Source organism: Nelumbo nucifera, chromosome 4 (genome assembly GCF_055504915.1).
Source record: "Nelumbo nucifera cultivar China Antique chromosome 4, China Antique-T2T, whole genome shotgun sequence".
NCBI classification, from domain to species: domain Eukaryota; kingdom Viridiplantae; phylum Streptophyta; class Magnoliopsida; order Proteales; family Nelumbonaceae; genus Nelumbo; species Nelumbo nucifera.
In genome coordinates this window covers 83,785,977-83,807,176 of record NC_142652.1, presented here as the reverse complement: position 1 = coordinate 83,807,176, position 21,200 = coordinate 83,785,977, and the positions used below count along the sequence as shown (strand labels likewise).

Sequence of the window (21,200 nt, the reverse complement as noted above, 5' to 3'; positions counted from 1 at the left end):
GATCAAATCCCACCTACACCTAGGTTGGGAAATGTAGCCCTTCAAAAGAAATAAAAAAGAATTCATCTTTTCTTGGTTTTTAGCATTGAATGGTTTTTAGCACTGCATTTTTTCAATGTTTGCATTATGCAATAGTAAATTAGTAATTTAACATGCATCTTTAAGCCTTAAATATTCCTCAAATGCTGCCATTAAAAATCAAAATCATAATATAAACAAGTACCATCCCCTCAAGAAATTCTAATATTACTAGCCTGGATAAATTTTAATCTACCAGTTTACCAGCCTGGATTTGCTGATTGCTGCTCACACCTCTGTAAACAGACCAGTGTTCAGAACTCCGACGTGTGGGTCTCTCGGTCTCTGTACAAAATCAATGGCATGTTCACCCTTTTGATTGATTACATAGCGAGTGATAGACAGAAGTGCTGCTTATGAAAGCTACCAGTTTACTAGCTTGGATCTGCTGGCTGCTGCTCGCACCTGTGTATTTACTACATAACCAATTGCGAGTAAACACACCAGTGTTAGTACACCGACATGTGGGTTTCTGTACAAAAACAATGGCATGTTCACTCTTGATCGGTTATATAGCAAGTATTACACAGAAGTACAAGCATCAGATCCCAAGTGCCAGTTTACGCCCCCAAAGACCGCCTAAGTAGAGATGTTGATAGACTGATAAACCTGCATTGATATCAGGTCAGGTGATACTTGAGTTCAGTTTAGAATTGGGATATACTCCTCACACCGAACCCACAGCCACATCGCACCAATTTTGATACAATACACCCTGTATTGGGCATATCATTCATATCCCAAGTGCCAGTTTTCAGTTGTTTCGAGAACCCTCTTTTTTTAACTTAAAGACATCCACAAAACCAATTTATGAAAAACAAAAACTAAAAATATAGAAACACGCATGGTTTTGACTTTGAGTACCAATACACCTCTGCCGATTCACATGAGCACATCAATACTTTAAACCTTGAATACAAGAGAGATGTTCCCGATGTGCAGCCAGGACATTCTGTGAGGTTGGTGTATGGAGCAGAATCGGACTCATGAACCTAACCTATTTCAGATTTTCAGGCTCATCAACACCTAACTCAACCCATTGGCACCCCTAAGCCTTATCCTCGCTTTCCTTTCTAATTTGTTCTAGGTGTTAATATGCGATGATGTTATTGGTCATGAAGATACTTTGGTGTATATGCAATTCGATCACCTTGTAAGGTACATGAATAGAGAGATATTACTATGTTTATAACTTCTATGAATCCACAACAATGGCAAATTTGTACAATGAAATATTTATATAACTTGCATAACAGGTGATACAGTTAAATTGAAAAAATCTATAAATATGACCCACCCTAAGTAGGAATAAGGGTATTCTTCAGTCTTCACAGGTAGGATTGGGTCAGTATCTTGATTAGAAACCTGTATGGTCGGGTTGGATTTGGTAATCCCATTGACTAAGGCAAACCTAACCTGTTAGCATCCCAAGCCAAGGTTCGCAACCTCATTATTACACTTTGGAGAGGTGAGGTGCCTGCCTAACATCTCCCAAGTGGGGAAGTGAGGTCTCTGTTCTGGTGCACAGGGAAAAACTAGAACGATCGACCTTGTGCTTCCTAGTACTCCTCTTTTATTAGACACCAGTGCTTTCATTTATTTGGAACATTCCCTAACTCCTCAAGTAATATATATATATATATATATATATGAATTTAAAATATAAATTATATGTTCAAATTCCCACCAGGGAAAAACTAGTTTTACCTAAAAAGAATGCAAAAGGCTTTGGTTACAACTGAGTGTCACCTCGCGATTCACAGTGTTCTGGGGTTGGACGCCCCAACCTTAGTTGGATGCTCACTTGGTTAACATTAGGAGCTGCCTTCAGAATCTCCTTTTGTGCTTCTTTCGCCACCTCTGCTGCATCTCTGGGTGAAGAAACAAAGACCAAAACTTTTAATAATTTGACCAAAAACAACATTAGCATAAAAATATTAGCTAGCTCTGAAGGTGTGATTTACCGGATTAGCAAGTCAACGGGCATTGAGACCTCAACTTGGAGTACATTCTCGCCTTGCAACGTGTGGTATGTAATGTGTTCAGCTACCATCTGAAATATAATCCAACTTTTCAGCAAAAAAATCCAATTCTGTTGATACTAAGGAAATAACTAGCTTGCAAAGGTGCAGAAGTGCAGGAATGAATAGTAAAAAGATAAAATGACAACATTCTAGCTTTGATATTCTTAAAATTAAAAAAAAAAGACATTGATGCTTTAGCTAAAAAACGAAAGGAGCTGCTATTAGTGTCACTGTGACATGGAGCCGGTGAAACACTTGTTACCATATATAGTCATTTTGACATTCAAGATTCCCAATTAAGATCCATATTTGAAGTCTCCAGTTTGACACTCAAGATTCAGGAGGAGGTCCCATGGTGCATGCAATTTGCTGATGACATCATTTTAACTGATGAAACTAACAAAGGATTAAATGCAAATTTAAGCTTATGGACAAAAGCCTTAGAAACAAGAAGTTTTAAAGTAGGACTGAAATTGAATATATGGCATGTAAATTTAATAAAAATGGGGTGAAAAGGGTACACTTTTTTGGTATCTTGGTTTGATAATTCATAACAAGACTACAAAAGAGATTGAGGAGGATGTCACCACAGAATTAGAGCATGATGGGCTAAATGGAGGGGTGCATATGAAGTTTTTTCTAATAGGAAAATACCATTTAGATTAAAAGGAAAATTCTATACAACAGTTTTAAGGGCAGCAGCTATGTTGTATGGAGCAGAGTGTTGGAGCAGTCAAGAAACATGTCCAGAAAGTGAGTGTGACAGAATTGTATATGCTAAGATGGATGAGTAGAAAAACTAAAAGTATAGGATCAGAAATGAAATCATACTAGAACTTAGTAGTAGCTCCAACAACACCTGTAAGAAGTGATTTATTACAAGTTAAAGGGGCTAGAAGGGCAAGGGGTAGACCAAAAAGAACATGGATAGAAATAGTAAGAAATGATTAAAGCACCAACAATTTAACAATGGATATGGCATTAAACAAAACGGACTGACAAAACAGGATTCATGTAGCTGACCCCATATAGTTGGGATAAGGCTTGGATGATGATGATGATCTGGAGTCTCCAGTTTCTGTGCCAGGAAGCAACTTCTATGTCCAATTATCCATCGATTTAGACTTCAGTTCAAACCAAGGGAGTCTACTCCTGTGAATGGGTAACTCGAACTTAAATCAATGAACATCCTACAAATCTGAAAGGTCAAATGGTATGGCAATGACTTGCAAAACTATGCATATTGTTCAATGGTAGTGGAAGTACAAATATTTAAAACTTTTCCTGACAACGACTAGTGATGTCTATGGTAATCACCAACTGACAGAACTGTTCAAATGCTCATTCAACTTTTAAAAGAATGTGAGATGTGCTTAAACATCTCACAATACATGTAAGAAGTGCTTGAAGCCTTTACACATGCTAGTCCTAACCAATGTTGTCAGAATTGAACCAGACACAAAACCATGGTCACTGGATAACGGATCAAATGATAGGACCATTCAATTCCTCAAATAAAATGCAAGAAAGGAATTAAAGAATTCCAAATAGTTCCAGGTTTTTTTAAGTTTTTTTTTTTTTTTTCTGGGGGGAGGGGAGCTGGATATGGAACTACTTGAACGTCCCATACTCGTCAGCCCAAGACTTTACCATTGCACCACGAAATAGCCCTTAATGAAGCTTGCTTACTAATGCTTATACAGGCATTGTTTTACAAGAGTAGTGAGAAAGCATTAGACCAGTTGTATATTGTTCCACAGAAAAGCATCCTGCCTAGTTCACCTATTCATGGTTGGGAAGCGACTGGATTTTGTATTTCTCATTTTGTTAAGATGCCAATGTCTAGAGCAATTTATCCCTCCATGAACTACATGCAACTTCATAATAAGATAACTTGATGCAAATCAATCTAGTGGATGAATCTTAAATTTATTCATACCAATCAAAGAAATTCTTAAATTTGTGCACTTTAGTTGTGGTCAGACATTCTGTGTCATATAAAGTGTTTGTAGTCCAGACTGCCCAGTTAACCATCCAACAATCTGAAACATTCACAGATGGCAACTATGACAGAAAGATGTATTTGGTTCCACGGATTATCGCTTTTTTTTTTTTTTGATAAATTGACTCTAGAAGAGGCATGAGATGCCTCTTTCAGGTCAGGAAAGTAAAAACATCTCAAGAAGAGGCATGAGATGCAGCCTCAAACAAACATATAATTACAACTATGCCTAAATACAAATGATCCCTATTCACCCCCTGTTTAGCAACCATGTCTGCCAGCCCATTTTCTTTCCCATTGGATCCTCACCACTATATTGGAAGTTAGCCACTTAAATCTCTGTGTCCTCTCTAAGTCTCTAGAAGTCCAAATTACAGTGTCCAGGTCTTTCAGCCAGCCAACTACCAGCTTAGAATCCCCTCAATGATCAATCTGTTGAAGTTCCAATCTCTTGCTAACTTAACCCCTGTTCCATAGGTTATCCTTGGGCTCTAAATTTTCTGATTCTCTCAATGCTTGAGCAAGTCTTAGTATCTAGTTTGTTTCAAGTGTTTTAGTGTACCTCTGTGGCAATCAAGATAAAAATATTTACTAGCTATTTTGTTCCTAGTCATAGAGATGTTGGCTCAAGCTATGAATATGTTTTACATTGCAACAATCTATTCATAGGTTAATGGGACCATGGTTTTAAAACTGTCATTGACCCGGGTGGTCAAACTGTTCAACTCAGGAACCAGTTACTTGTTCAGTTCTGCTTTATACCTGGCCGGGCTTTTCCCAAAACCATTGATCTGGATGGTTGAACCGCTAAACCATTCGACCCAGGCAGCAGTTCATGGTTCAATAATAAAAAAACAAAATTATTTTTTAAGAAGTAAATGACAAAAAATAGGAGAGTTTGACTGGTTAGTGGGGGGAAGAGGAAACCGTTGCCATCATCACCATTGTCGTCTCCATCACCTCCTTTCTTTCATTCTCAAACACCCTTCTCATTCTCTTATCTCCTCTAATAATATGCATATATAACTATCCCATCTAACCCTAACATTCTAATCTAAAGGCCATGATATAATATACAAATTATGTTTAGCTCAATGGGTTGAACGGTTGAACCTTTGACCCCGAAACCAGTGGCCAAAGTGGTTCTATCTTCAGGTTGGTTTTTAAAACCTTGAATGGGACAGTGGAACAAGGCAATAAAACCTTCTAGATTTTTCCTTTTGATTTCTAATGGAAATTAATTAAGTACTTACTAGAAGGTCCTTTCAATAAAAAAAAAAGTTTCTTTAAATCCTATGTGCTTTGGTGTAGAGGTGTCAATTGGACGGATTTGGCCCAACCCGATCTAGTCCAATGTGAGTCCACTTATAAATGGACTGGACCCAATCCAGTCCAAATCCAATACAAACCAAATCCAATCCAATCCATTAAAATGTAAATGGATTGGATTGGATCCAATCCGAACTGAATGAAATATCAAAAATTATATAAAAGCACTTTTAGCATTGAAAAAGCACTTTTGTAAAAATACTTTGATAAAAATATTTTCATTAGTGTTTTTACAAAAGCACTTTATTGAAAGTACTTCAGAAAAGTGCTTCTGTAAAAAAGTACTTTTACCATAAAAGCACTTTTCCAAAAGTACTTCCATAGACTTTTATAAAAGTACTTTTGTAGAAGTGCTTTTGTAAAAGTACTTTCATAAAAGTGGTTTCGTAAAAGTTCTTTCATAAAAGTGATTTTCTAAAAGTGCTTCCATAAAAGTGCGTTCATAAAAGTGCTTTTATAAAAGTACTTCTATAAAAGTGCTTTCATAAAAGTATTTCCATAAAAGTTTTTTGTAAAAGTGATTTCATAAAAGTACATTTGTAAAAGTGCTTTTATTAAAGTGATTTTGTAAAAGTGCTTTTATAAAACTACTGTAAAAGTGCTTTCATAAAATTACTTTTGTAACAGTATTTTTATAAAAGTGCTTTCATAAAAATACTTTTCATGAAAGTACTTTTATAAAACTGCTTTTATAAAAATGTTTTTGTAAAAGTGCTTTCGTAAAAGTACTTTCATAAAGCGATTTTATGCTGTTTTCAGTTTTGATTGATTTCAAATTGGACAAGGGTTTGGCCTCATGATCGGATTATTGGAAATTTGGTCTAGGTCTAATTCAAACCAATTATGGACCAATTTGTTTTGGATTGGCCCAATCCAATAATTATAATGGACTGTCCAAATCCGATTTGGTAAGGTTTGGATCGGATTGGATCCAAACCAAAACCGGTCGATTGACACCACCCCTACTTTGGTGTATGCTTGATATAGCTAATAAGTTAATTCTTGCTCAACAAAAAAGCTAGACTCTTCCACTCTTCCTGCTCTTACATTTGGTCCCTAAATTCTAGTACTTGGAATCTTAAATTTAAATTTAGTTATAGATTTCTTTGCAAATTCCAGATTTCCTTTCTAGCTATTTTTTCACTATTCATGTAATGGTTGTAACCCATATTCAGCTCTTTACACCCAAGCTGGCCAGCCTTATTTTCAGCCACTAGAATCACTTGATTCAATGCTTACCGGTTGTACACTGAAATACAGAAAGTAGGAACCTTTAAATTGGCTTCCCAAGATCAACTTCAACTTGATCATTTGTCTCCTACTACTAAGAGATCATATCGTTAAAGAGAAATGGGGGAAAAAGAGCATACCAATTATCTTTTGTTGTTTTAATCAGTTGTTAACTTTAAACAACTTCAGGTTAGCTTCTAGGTCAAATCCTGTTTTCAAATCTCACAACCAAGAAGCCCAAACTAACACTTTTCCGATTGTGTCAAACCTGTTAAACCAAAACTGAAAGCACTTGACTTTTATGAAAAAGCCCAAACTAACACTGATAGTTCGAGATTGACACAAGGAACGACAGGATGTGCAGAAGGATTACGTGATCGAGCAGGAAATGCAACGATTGAAGAGGGATTGATAGAGAATGAGATCAATGATGCTGAAGGTTTAGCCTGGAGAAAAGTAAAGTTCTTCCCTACAAATAAGAATCTATCGCTTACAGAGAAACTCAACGAGGAAGAAAAGAGAAGGGAGGAAGACAAGGGAGGAGTCCATGAGGGTTCTGACTTCTGAAGGCAAAAATCAGCAACAGAAAAAAGGAGAGGATGAAGAGGTTTTACAAGAAGACCCTGACGGTAAGGAAGATGCTTTGGAAGATTTTAAAAGTAAAGATGTGGAAAAGTAAAGAGAGGCAATAGAAGAAAAGAAAAATGGAGGGATGATAAGGGATGAGAGGGAAGGAGTTGGATTTGCAATCGGGGAAAAGGGGGAGAGCAGTAAAGGAGTTGAGATGATCCGGTTTGTAGGGGTAGAGGAAACAAGAGAAAGGTAAGAGGTGGAGAAGGAAAGAGGAAGGAAAGGGGATGATGGTTTAGTGGAGGAGAAGGAAGGGGAGAAAGGAGCAGGGAATGAGGGAGGGGCAAGCAAGGGGGAGAAAACAATAGCGGGGGCAGGGTCAGAATGTATAAAAGGAAAAGATACAGAACTTTTTCCTTGGAAGAAGACAGAGAAAGGGGACTGAAATTGGATTCAGGGGAGGACTCGGAGGTAAGTGAGGGTGATCCAATGATAGATGAGACACAAAAGGTGGAGAGCACTTGTGACATTGAAAAAGCAGTGAATAAGGAAGCGGAAGTTAAGCAGAATTCTGGGCCTATTTTTCTTAGGAAGGGAGGAGTTCGTGAAGGAAGCCTTCAGGTTTGTGGAGGAAAGAAATGGGGAGATCAAAATCCAAGAAGACACAGTGGTTGATTGTAATTCAAGTAATTTATAAATCAAGGGGTGGAAAAATCTGAAGGAGGTGATGATGTTAACATCAAAGAGAAGGAAGAGGATGTGGAGAGGGAGGGTATTACAGTTAGGGATCAGAATTATAATGGGAAGATGGAAGAAGTCGTTAGAACTTTATATACAGTTAGAAGATTCAAAACTCAGAAGAGCAAGAGAAGCCAACAGCAGATACCAGTTTCAAAGGTTTTTGCAAGGATTAAAGGAGGAATGTTTGGCCTTGGACCTAACAAGAAAGCAAGGAAATCCAAAAGTGCAATCAGAAGACAACAGGAAGATGTCAATAAAAAAAAATTAACAAGTAGATTTGCTGATCCGGCATTATTTGGGGCTTGTTATGGGTATTTGGTTGGGGTGGTTTTTGTTTTGCTTTGGGTATTATTTGGGTTTTGGTTTGTGCTTGTTTGTTTTTACATGTTGTTTCTTTCTGCATTGTATGGGGTTTGATTTTGTGGGTCTGGTTTTGATGGGATGGATGGTTTGGCATATCTGGGTGTGTTATCTTTTTCATTCAGGTGATTGCTTATCACCTTTTCTTGTATCCTATTTCTGTTTTAATTTTATTTTATTTATCTTCAAAGAAAATAGCATTCCAAGTCTGACTACATGGTATCAGAGCACCAGTAATCTGACTGGTTGGTCTTTGATGCCATTTGCTCCTTCTTCCATTGCAAGCTTTCTCTATTCATTGAGAGAGAGAAAAGAGACACAAAAGGACTGATTGCCCCTAGAGAAGGAGGCTTTTATGCCTCAAGTTGCTGTTGTTTGTGAGTTGGTTGTGAGTTTCTAAGCACTCTCTAGTCAGCAGTTTGAAGAGGGGCTGGTTCCTCATGTAGAAGTGGTTGCAGTGTTTTTCCATTAGTTGTGTCAAGTAGTTGTATTGTGGTGTGAGTGAACCACAGTCGTGTGATTGTAAAAGTGGCGGTTGATTCAGGTGAGTAGAAAACTAGTTATTTGATATTTTTCAGTGCTGAAAACTGGTAGTGCCTGCCCAACAATGAAAATTCGGTAAGGTGACTTCTTTTCTTTTGAGTAATTGATTTCTATCAGTAACCAAAGTAGGGTTATGATTATGGCTGCATCTACAAGTGGTTCTCTTTGGCTTTACACACAATGTCCCACTTAATCAAATGGTCTCTTTTTCCTTCTCGTGGTTCCCAAAGAATGTCTCCCATTACCTTCTCCACCTACCTAACCACCCCCTATGGCATCTTGAAAACTGAGAGGAGATAAAGAAGTAGTTTAGCCAAGGTGGACCAAATGAGAGTGATTCTTCCTCCTAGAGAAATGTAATTCCTCTTCCGTGTTGTCAGTTTCTTTGAGAATTTCTCTAGAATTGGGTCCTAAAATTTATTCTCTTTGGAATAGCTCCTAAAGGTAATCCTAAATATCATTAGCAAATTAGAGATGTGTCAATACTATTTCCTCTTTCCCCACTCTCCAACATGTAATTAATTGCAAACTATCAGCCCTGATGATCAACCTACTGAACATATCAACCACCAAAGTGAATAGGAAGGGAGAAAGTGGATCACCTTGCCTAAGGCGGGGGAAGTAGAGAGGGAGGTGCTGTATCAATGTGCTGCAGTGTTGGAGTGCCGCCAGTTAGGGGAGCTACCTTTCAACTATTTGGGTCTCCCAGTGAGGACCAAGATTTCCGAAGTAGGGGTATGGAGGCCAGTGCTAGAAAGTATGGAAAGAAAACTGGAGAAGTGGAAAGCAAAATACTTGTCTTTTGGGAGCAGAATAACTCTCATAAGGAGTGTCCTTTCAATCTTACCAACATATTATTTGTCACTCTTAAAGATTCCAAGGAAGGTGGCTGAAAAGATTGAAAAACTTCAAAGAGATTTCCTTTGGGAAGGAGTTGGGAGTCAAAAGAAGTTCCATTTGGTGAATTGGGTAAGGTTTGCAGACCAAAAGGAAAAGGGGGACTGGGGTTTAGAAGGGTGAGGTTGTTTAATAGGGCTCTATTGGGAAGTGGCTATGGAGGTTTGGGCTGGATAAAGAAAAGGATTCTTTATGGAGGAGGGTGGTAGGCGGGAAATATGGGGTAGTGAGGTTTGGATGGGAATCAAGGAAGTTTCAAATTCCTATGGAATGGGTGTGTGGAAGGGGATAATGAATTTTAATAGAGAGTTCAAAGCTTGGGTCAGTTTTAAGGTGGGGGAGGGATCAAGAGAGATTCTGGGAAGATGAATGGTGTGGGGTTGGGAAGCTGAGGGAGGTATGTCCAAGACTTTACAGGCTCTCTGAGCAGCAGGTGAGGGTAGATCAATATTTTGAGGTGAGGGGAGACTAATTGGTGTGGAGCCCAAAGTTTAAGAGGCCATTGAGAGATCAGGAAATTGAAGAATGTCTACTGCTGTTAGAAAATCTGCAACAGACTGAAATTTCTACTTCTGATAGAGATGGACTGTGGTGGAAAGAATGCAAAAATGGAATGTTTACTGTGAAATCCTTTTACACTTGACCAATAAGGGAACAGATGGTTGCTGATCAGGTGGAAGGAGTGTGGGGGAATCCTATCCCCCCTAGAGTGAAAGCTTTCGCATGGTTGGTGTCGTTAGACAACATCTTAACCTCAGACCACCTGAAGAATAGAGGCTTCTGCATGACAAGTTTCTATTATCTTTGCTGTTCGGATGAGGAAACAGTTTTCCACCTGTTCTACATGTGCAAGATGGCTCATATCATATGGAGTTTTTTCTACTTTCTATTTGTAATGAACTTACTTCAGCCTTTGACTACAGCAGAGTTCTCCTCTTGGCCAAGATTTAATGGGAGCAAGAAAGCCAAGATCGTGTGGAGCTGCATCCCTTTTTCTGTTGAGTCTTATGGAATGAGAGAAATAGAAGATTATTTGAGAACAAACAGAAGAACATTGGAGGTCTTTTAGCCTTGATTGTGAATTTGGTGTCAGACTGGATTCTGGTGCATCCAGATTTCCTTCAGACTAGCAGAACAGAATTGGGGGAGAATTTTTGGAATTTTCTTTAGTTACAAACTTGTAATCATGACCAGTTATTTATCTCTTGACTTATCTATTGTAGTAATCGGAATTTGTGCTAGGATGCGGCTGGGTGTTATCTTAACACCCCTCGTGTTGTATGAATCTTTTTTATTTTAATGAAATCTTTTATTCTGAGTCTGACTCTTCAAAAAATTAAAAAAAAGGACTCCTCTTCTTTGGAAAGAAGTCTTTGACTGCCCTATTCACTAAGGTTGAATAGTGACAGGTTTGTAAACGCCTTTTGATCCAGTTATACTACCAATTCCAAAGCCCAATCTTCTTTAGCGCCTCAATTAAGAACTCCCAATCTTCTTTAGCTAGATCCAGCTTACACTCCTTTCTTGTCAGTTCTTCTCATTGCCTCAATGCTTTCATTTGCTAGGAGAATCTGATCAATTATCTGCCTATTGAGAGAAAAGGCTCCCTAAAAATGTGTAATAATGGAAGGACCATCTTGTGTCTCAAAGAAAGGACCTTGGCTGGATTTTGTACAAGCCAGACACCAGGCCTATAGGTCTAAAATCATTAGGGTGAAAAGCCTCATCCTTTGATATTCCCCAACAATCCAAGTAGAACGCCAATGTATATCCATCAGGTCTTGGAGTCCATGACCAGCTGTACAAGCAGTAAGAACATGCATGCTCATATTGCAATGAAGTGCCGCTATATATTCCTTCCTGATTAACCCTCAATGTGGCAAGACCATCAACAATTACATTTTGATCCAAGTAGAATGCCATTGTGAATCCATCAGGTCTTGGAGTCCATGACCAGTTGTAGAAGTAGTAAGCACATGCATGCTCATATTTCTCATCCATAGGAATCCATCTCAAAATGTGTGAGCAAGAATGATAATCTTATTTCATTAAACATCTAACGCATTTAAAGAATCCCTTTTAATCAAAAGAGATGTGGGATGTCTAGCAGCTACAATTCTAATGCCAGATATAGCTTCATGACCTCAGCCCAGGTGGAGTTGCCTTTGCCAAGGAAGCCACCATAGGCACAATTCATGATTCCTTCTCTACCAGATATGATGCCCCCAATCCATAAAGGTGGGTTTCTAAGAGATCTTCCATTAATCTCAAACACATATACTAAAAGGCACTTCTTATTACACAGCTTCATACTCGGGATTTTTTGGAGAGGAATAGAGAATCTCATGAAAACTGGAATATTTCATCGTGAGACATACCTGTAAATTCTTCCTGGACTGATGCCCAAAACACAGCTAAGATAAACAGAAAAGACTATCAAAAATACAAACAAAACAAGATAAAGCTAATAAACAGGCTTCAACAAGGGGTGGGAAGAACTAGTTTCTTTTGAGCCGTATTGTAATGTGATGTTTTTTGGGTGGTGTAAGAGATTTTAACCCCCTTCTTGTTGTATCTTTTCCATATCCTTTTAATTAATAAAAGTTTCTGTTATTGATCAAAAAAAAAAAAAACAGGCTTCAACATGAAATAAATGATACCTCTGAGAATTTTGATGAGAGAACATCATAAACAATAGCTTTGACATCATAATTCTCTAAACAAACATTCAGATTCTGGTAGTCTATTCCCTTCACATCCACCCCGTGGTCAGTTATACTGGGAGAAACTTGTGATATAGGGTCTGCCACAACCATGACAAGGAGAAGAGTAAGGGGAATGGAGTCGATTAAAGATTGTTAAGTAGGAAATAAGGCAAACATGTCACTCAAATTAGACAAAGGACCGAAAATAGATGAAAAATAACACCACAAAAAGTCGAATCAGGTCATCTCTTGATACTAGATTGGGAGTAAGCATAAAATAAATGAGATGCAAAAGTTAAATTAATACTAAACAATAGTGGAAGTCTATTATTCATAATATATCATATCACAAGATGCAAAACCTGATTTAATTGATCAAGATTCCACTCATAGTTGTTGGGGCTGAGAAAACAACTTATACAATTAGGTATTTTATCAACTGATACTTTCTTCCTTAAAGTAATTTGATCTTAAAGAATCCATAATTTAATGTTCTCTTACATATTTCTTCCAGATGAGAGATGCAAGCACAAACCCTTGTGTTTGAAGGGCCTTTGGAAGCTATTCATCAAAAATAACAAAACAAGGACATTTTTTTCTTTAGTAAAAGAAACTTAGAAGAGTATAAACAATACAATCGCCCTTGGATAGGGCAGTGATTACTACCCTATCTCTATGATAGTATACATGTTACAAGCAAGCCTAATACAATTAATTTATAGTAATCCCTTGCTTAGCTAGAGTGTCATCCATTCCATTTGTTGATCTCGGCATCCATTGTATATTCATATCTCCTCATTAGCCATTTGATTTCTTTCATTTCATTCCATTTTATATCCCCACATTACTTCCTGTTTTCCAACCAGCCAATGACAACTTTAGAGTCACCCTCCACAATCAAATTGTTTATATTCATCTCCTCAGCCCAGTGCAGTCCTTGGAGTACCGCAAGGAGTTCACGTTGAGTCCCCTTCACCTAATTGTCCTGAGAACAGGGCAATGATATATTTTTTTTTTTTGATTAGTAGAACAGGGCAATGATATTTCCTTCCCTCTTCCTGAAAACTCCTCCCATACCTGATATACCTGGATTTTTCAAACTGCTCATCAAAGTTTTGACTTACAAACCCCTCCTCGTGTGGTATTGTTCATGGATTTTCAACTTCCTTAAGGAGGAGGCAGCCACCTCTCCCCATCTCCTCCACAAATCATATGTATAAGCAGAACACAGCTCCTAAGATTTTACCCAGTGCACCATTCTAGCCGTCATGCATTCAAATATGGCCTGCATACATTGCCTTTTCCTTGAAAATTCTTGCATTTCTCCCTTCCTAGACTGTCCACATAACTTCCACCCTTGTGCATCTCCACAAAATATTCCCTCTTTTCCTTGGCCACCTGAAAGTTTCTGCACTGAATAGCCTTGCCAAGTTTGAAGAACTCGTCCACTTGCAACTAAAGAGAGAGAAAAACCTTTCCCAAATACACACAACAAAAGGGCGGGAGATTAGTAAATGGTAACAAAAGAAGGGCCTTTGGAAGCTGACCCACTCAGATATACTCAACAGTGAACCCCCCCCCCCCCACCCCTGGCTATTTACCAAAGCTCTGCTTTCATTCTTGTGTTGTGGTTTAATTTTTTGAAGGTCTTAGTGGAACAGAAGGTGTTCATAATATCATAGTACAAGAGCTTGGAAGTGCGATGGAGGTTGGGCATATAACTACTTTGTTTAACATTCCATTTCAATTTAACGTAACAACAATCTCTTTTTTAAAATTGTTTTTACATAACAACCAATAAACACTTCTTTTTATAATCATGTTCCAGAAAATCAGTCCAAACTAGCTTATTTACCACTGAGAACTTTATGCCCCATATTGGTAGCACATATACAACATTGATCATTTGAAATGATAACCCAATAATTAAGAAACCTACCTATGTGTATAAAGACCTCAACAACTTCAGTATGGGACTTCTGGATTTGACGACGAACATTTTCACCAATATCATGAGCAGCACGAACATTTAAAAAAGGATCAACCTGCAAGGGCATAGTAACCACTAATTCTCCTAGAACCAGCAATGGAAATGATGAATCAATCAACTGTGTAGTGAGCATTTGGTACCAGCAGTTCACATAAAGTTCATCTTGGCAGTTCTAACAGTAAAGTGTGGGATGGTCTACCTCTATGTGCACATCAAGATGCATAGATGAGCCAGCCTTCCTTCCCCTTAAGCGATGGCATCCCTACAAATTAAAACATGATAAAATAAGTTCTGCAAGGACCCCATTGCTATCAGTGGGCAAAAGATGGCAAAGTATGATCTGAAAACCAATGGCATAATCATAAGAGTTTGGGTGGTGGCCCAAAAAATTAATTCACACAAAGTATGAAACAAAACAAACAGATGGGAGAAATGATGGTCAAATCATTAACCGTATTACTCTAGATTGTAACCCTTACAGATATGATCATGTGAGGCAGCAGCAGTGTCATGATTAGACAAAGTCTTATCAGATATGAAGGCTGCAAAGGAAGCCTAAGAGATACTTACTAGTGAAGAATTCAAGCTAAGAGACATCTGGAGTACTTCCTGTAGCTGAACTGACAACAGAGCAAAGCCAGTATAAACTTCGCTAAAACTCTGATGGTACCCCAAAGCTCCAGTGAATCTGACCATTTTAGTCAACCCATACGAAAGGCCAAGATTGGAGAGATATTTGAGTTAATTTCAGTACCCAGCTTCTTTCTGGCTGTTTTATACTTTTGAGTTTTATTTCGTGCATTGCTAGCACCAACCATCTTTAATGTACAACATGCTAGATACAAGGTAGGGCCTACAAAAAAGAAATCCTAAAGCACATTGATTTTCCTGGGCCAACTGCATCTATCTGTTGTGTGCAGCTGAGCTGTTTGCTAGCACTCATCTTTCTTATTTATAGTCAACCGTTAATGTCTTCAGGGTTATTTTCAGTTTAGTTCAGGATATAGCAGTGGGTTTCTCTTATCTTTGGCATTTTCTTGGTGGTCTTGATGTGGGATCCTTATGTTCCTTTGTCTTACATCATTAGAGTTAATATTTTCTATCTTGTGATTGACAATATTTAGACTAGAAGTCTATTGGGATTCCCAACATATCCCCTAAAGTTATAACTTCTAGAACCCAGTTATTGATGAGTTTATGAATAAACTAGTAGCTTGGAAGAAAAACTTTATCTCTTTAGGAGGTAGAATTACATTAATTAGGTCAACTTTAACTAGCTTACCCATCTATTATATGTCAGTGTTCAATTCCAGCTCTTATGGCCACGAGATTGAAGAAAATTATGAGAGAATTCCTTTGGGAGCCTGGGGAGTCAAAGGAGGATAACTGATTAATTAGCAAATGGTGTGCATGAGGAAAGGAGGAAATGAGGTCTAGGGGGATTAGGTTCAGAAATTTATTGGGAAAGTGGCTATGGAGATTCCCTACTGAATATGACAAATAGTGGCACAAGATGTTGGTCAGGCCTCAAAAGATGAACAAAGATAGCTTGAGAAAATGGAATAAAACAATTCCATGTTACAGGCATCAATTTCCAAGGCGCAGGACATCAATGGGTTTTAATTCTTGACTATGTCAAGCCTCAAAAGATGGAATGGTCCATTTTGAATGATCCATTTCTTAATATATCCTGTTACAGACATAATTTCTTAATTATAATGGTCCATTATAAAGCTTCTTCCTTACTATCTCCATTTTAATTCCAGCCCAAGGACCAAAAATCCAAGCCCAACCCGTGTAAAATTTCAGGTTGGGCTGGTTCAGGCTCAGGTTGGGCCGCCCAAGTTGCATCCCTACCTCCTTCACAAAAAAGTAAAATCTCATCTGCAAATTGCAAGTGAGTAATCGGAACACTGCCACAACCAACCTTCCAGCCCCTCAACAACTCATGTTAGTTTGCCCTAGCAATAAGCCTTCCAAGGACCTTAGCAATCAGAGTGAAAGAAAGGGAGATAAGGGATCTCCTTGTCTAGTCCCTCTTAAGGCTAGGAAGAAATCCACCACAGTTCCATTCACTAACAAGGAGTAATGACAGGTCTTAACACATCCTCTATCCATTTACACCATCTCTCCCAAATCCAAAATTCTTCAAAACTTCCAACAAAAAGGACCAATCCAGTATATAATAAGCTTTCTCCAAATTCAATTTACAAACAAAGCCTTTCTTTCCAACTTTTTTGAAATCCTCCACACATTCATTAGCAATTAGGATTTGGTCAATGATTTGCCTACCCCTTACAAAAACACCCTGCTTTGGAGAGATAGTAAAGGGAGAGCAACCCCAGTGTGCTTTGGAAGGCTCTAATGCGAATTCTCAGTGAAATTTAGTTGAAAGTTTAGAAGAAATATCAAAGGAGGATGATCTGGAAAGGATTTCTTCTTCAAACTGTCTTTGAAGTGTCTCTGACTGTCAAGAGATTTGACTAAGAGATGGAAAAGCAAGAAGTTGGTAACGACATTTCAAGCAAGAGGGAGGTTAGTGCTGAAATTACTCATAATCAGAGGGTTTCTTCACAGTGTTTTGCATCCTATGCATCACCCAACTCAAACTAGATGCCTTGATAAAGTGCAACCAAAGACTTTGAGCCACCTGACAGTGACTAAATAAGTGACCTACACATTCCTGCCCCGATCCACATAGCCCACATGAGAGGTCTTGATAAGAGATTCCATTAGTATCCATGATAATTCTTTATTAGTTTAGTACCTATAATAGTTACCAACACATGATAAGTTAGTCAAATTAATGAACTAGAAAATATCGGCCAAGTACCTAATTTACCTTTTAAGGATAAAATAATATATGATGATTAAGGAACCCTTAAGATAAAATGTAAAACAAAGAAGAGCCAAAGCAGATAAAAAGAATATAGTAGAAAACAGTGGGGATGAAATGATGAATACAGAAATAAATTCCATCTAGAGAAAAAAAAATGTAAAACTTACTTTGACCCCTTCAACTTGGACTATAGTTTGTTTAATAGGATCTAAAACTTGCATTGGAACTGCAGAATCCACCAGTTCCATAACACTATATATCAGAAAAACAAACATGTCAAAGACAGGTAGATATAAGTTGTACTAAAAACAAACATATATGAAAGAAGTGTAGTGGAACAAATTAACAAGAAAATGAACATGACAAAGTTCATAGCATCCTGCTATCTACAGAGGAGCCACTCATAACGATTTACCTTTTACTCTAAGGATTATCAGCATAGTTTGCATATTACAGCTAGTGAATTATCCTCCACTAAAAGAATGCTTTCCATCTAACAATAAGAAAATTAAAAAAAAATACAAAAAAAAAAATGAAATTGAAGATTGCAAGATATAGCAACAGCTGTGTGTGCCTCTTCTTGTAAACACCATTCTGTTCTGTTCAGTACCAAGAAAGAGTATATGCACCAACATCAAGGCTTTGAAATTATTATTATTAATTTTTTTTTATGAACAAGGCTTTGAAATTATTAAAGGACTTGCTTTTTTAAATAATTATATTATTAGTTAACAACCACTCTGTACTAAGGAGCAATTATACATACATATTTTGTTTGGGACCACCATCCACGTGGTAATTAGATTGGATTCTTTATCTGACTTAGAAGACCAGAAGAAAAGAATGGGGTTCACACCAATACAACATATTGAAAGCCTCTCTGTTAGGTTTTCTATTTGAATTAGGAAGCTAAACCAGATTTCATTTGTTACAAAAAGATATGAGGTAAATTGTTTATTTACCCCTTTTCTAAGTGAGAGTCTAGCCATAGGGGTGAAACTTAGGCATGTTGGGTCGGGTCAGGTTGAAGGTCAACCTAGGCCCAACGCTAAAGCTGTAAACCTCGGGCTCGAGCCTGGCCCAACCCGAGGTCAAGCCCAAGTTTATCAACCCAAGCTTACCCAAAACAACTGGGGTTATGCTCGGGTTTAGGTCAGGTGTTATACAGTGTATGCAGTCAACTCCTATCAAATTGATGTATACTAACATTTATTAGTGAATAAAATCAGAGAATTGTTGTTTCATGTGTGCTATGCTATGTTTCTGTGTATTACCTCTTAAACTAGATATTTATGAGACTTATGTTAGTTTAGAATATTCTCAACCATTGAATAAACGTGGGGAGTTATCTTGCCAAGGTTGACACTATTTTACTATCGAATTAGTGGAGCGTTCTGTCTCAACTACTAGGATTAGACCCAAGGTACAATTAGTAGGTGTTTGCTAAAATACTAAACATGGACCATTTCCAATTATGCCCTGGACCTTGGAGATAGATGGGCAAAACTAGAAAGTTGCACTTAACATCAGACTTGATAATGATGCTACACTAAGTGTTGGGTTGGGCTGCTCTTGATGTACCAACTAGTGAGGTCCTCTAAGGGTCAAATACCTATTGGAACAATTTGGAATATCACTTGAGTGGGCAATTGTGATAGGATCAGTCACTTTGTCGGACAAAGAGAATATCCTGATTAACACCCTCTCTGATGGAAACGTAAAACTTAAACTACCAGCAGTGGATTTCAACATGTTTAAAAATTAGAAGCCAATTTGCAAAATTAATTTATACTTATAAATAGTTTATTTTATGAAAGAGTTTGCAAAAAGGCTTTAATCCTAGGATTTATTTGAGCAAAGAGTGTGACACTACATTTCACAGTCAAGGAAGAGGTCCTTCCCTGTGACTGTTAGCAATGTATACATATATGGGCTAAGAGGTTAAAAGCAAAAGTCTTTTGGGATGAAACCTAATGGGCTTATTTCACACATTAAACCATTGGTTTAGGGTTCATAGGGTGGCTGAAAACTAGAGCCCACCTATGTTTAAGTGTTGCACCAACCTAAGCCCAATGAGATTGGGTAAGAGGTTCACTAAGCACACCTAGTGAATTCGGCCCATGTGGGTCCTACGCCATACAATATTCAGGTCTAATGAGATGGTTAAATTTGTGAATCAAATTACTTGAGTATAATGGTCCAATCCAATTAAAGACTAGTTTGACTAGTCACATGAATAGTTTGACTAGACAATTGGATAATTGCATAACATGGGTCAAAATTAGAATGGGATTGGATCTTTCTTATTTCTAAGATGATTTGGATGGTTTCCAAGTTAGAAAACTTCTAATCAAGTAAGAATCTGATTTGGAAACTCCTAGTAGGACTACACTTTTCCAACTCTATATATGTTAAAGTAAGAGAGTCTTGCTAGAGATTATCATCTATTCTCCTACCTCCAAAACCTAGTTCAACCAAGGCTGAAATGGGAGCTCTCTCTCTCTCTCTCTCTCAGATCGAGTTCTTGCTTTGGACTGCGCCATCTTCGGTTTTTGGACTCAATTTGAACTTGAGTTTTGGGAGTGAACCACCACTTCGGGAGCTGCAATTGTGGTATCTGCATCAGGTACAATTCCAACTTTGATATGGACATCAAAATTGATTGTCTAATCCTAGATCGATCCTAGGATTAAATAATTTCTCCATGGGAACTTCGAATTCTCCATTCTTGGACTGATTAAAGATTCAATTTTTGCACCTGTTAACCCAGCAAAGTTCGACCTTTTGGGATTAAATCAGTCCTTACAATATCAGGTTGGGTCGGGCTTGGGTGGGTTGGTCAGGTTTGAAAGATCAAAGAATTTATGTATATATTTTTATATTTCCTTTATGGCCCAATTTAAAAAGTAGAGTTCATTGAAAATATATACAAAATCCATTTAGAAATGTACAAATACATATGTTATACATGTACACGTGCATATATAATTAGAAAAAAAAAATATTTTTTATATAAATATAAAACATATATGTATGTATTTGTTGGTGGACTCAAGTTGGGTCAGGCATGAGTTGGGTTGGGTAGGGCTCAGGTTATACTCAGGCTACCCAAGCACTCAACCCAAGTTTAGGTAATGCCTGATTTTTCCGACCCAGGCCCAACCCATACAAAAACTTAGGTTGGATCAGGTCGGGCTCAAGTTGGGACTAGACCTGTTCGAGGGTCGGGTAGCGGGCCGGGATCTAAGTCGGGCTTGGACAAGATATCAAGCCTGCGGGCTTAGGCTCGGGCCTAAAACATCGAGCTTTATCTTTATTTGGGCCAGGCTCGGGCTTTCTCAAAAAATCTCGAGCCCAACTTGATAATGTATTTATACAATAGAAATATATTTTATATAATAAAAAATATATAATATATTTTTTCTTTATTATTCTTATCTTTTTCAAGTAATAGTGAAAAAAGGCTTTATCTCTCCCGGTGTTGGAGAGATTTGAAAAAAGGCTTTCTTTCCTTGGGGGGGGGGAGAGTCACTTTGATTAGGTCTACCCTAGCTAACCTACCTGTTTACTTCCTACCAGTGTTTAAGATCCCCACAAAGGTTGCTAACATTTTGGAAAAATTAATGAGGGATTTCTTGTGGTAACTAGATGTAAAAAGCTAGGAGGTCTTGGGATTGGGAATATTAGGAAAAGGAACATGGCATTGTTGGGGAAATGGTTATGAAGGGTATCCATTGGAAAGAGATAAATTGTGGCTAGCATACATGGGATGGAAGACAACAGTTGGGAACTGGGAATTTTGGCAAGGGCTACAGTTGCCTCTCCTTGGAAAGCCATTCATGATTTGCTTCCAGTCTTCTCCCCTTAGATCAGGTATGGTCTTAACTCCGGT

General features: G+C 37.9%; 1 protein-coding gene across 2 annotated transcripts in view; it reads right to left on the bottom strand.

Moving 5' to 3' along the window:
- Positions 1-1,673: 1,673 nt before the first annotated feature.
- The window catches only part of LOC104606104 (Cation efflux family protein), a 44,078-nt gene continuing 24,551 nt past the window's right edge, over positions 1,674-21,200 (bottom strand). Inside the window, exons 7-12 of one of the 2 annotated variants that reach the window (XM_010271153.3) lie at positions 17,476-17,560; positions 14,669-14,731; positions 14,419-14,524; positions 12,435-12,577; positions 2,043-2,131; positions 1,674-1,949 (exon numbers count right to left, since the gene is read on the bottom strand). In XM_010271153.3, the coding sequence (XP_010269455.1) occupies positions 1,811-1,949; positions 2,043-2,131; positions 12,435-12,577; positions 14,419-14,524; positions 14,669-14,731; positions 17,476-17,560 (625 nt within the window). In that variant the 3' untranslated portion in view covers positions 1,674-1,810. Of the gene's footprint in view, positions 1,950-2,042; positions 2,132-3,125; positions 3,255-12,434; positions 12,578-14,418; positions 14,525-14,668; positions 14,732-17,475; positions 17,561-21,200 lie in introns of those variants that run through there. The other variant, XM_088903848.1, reaches the window with a different exon arrangement.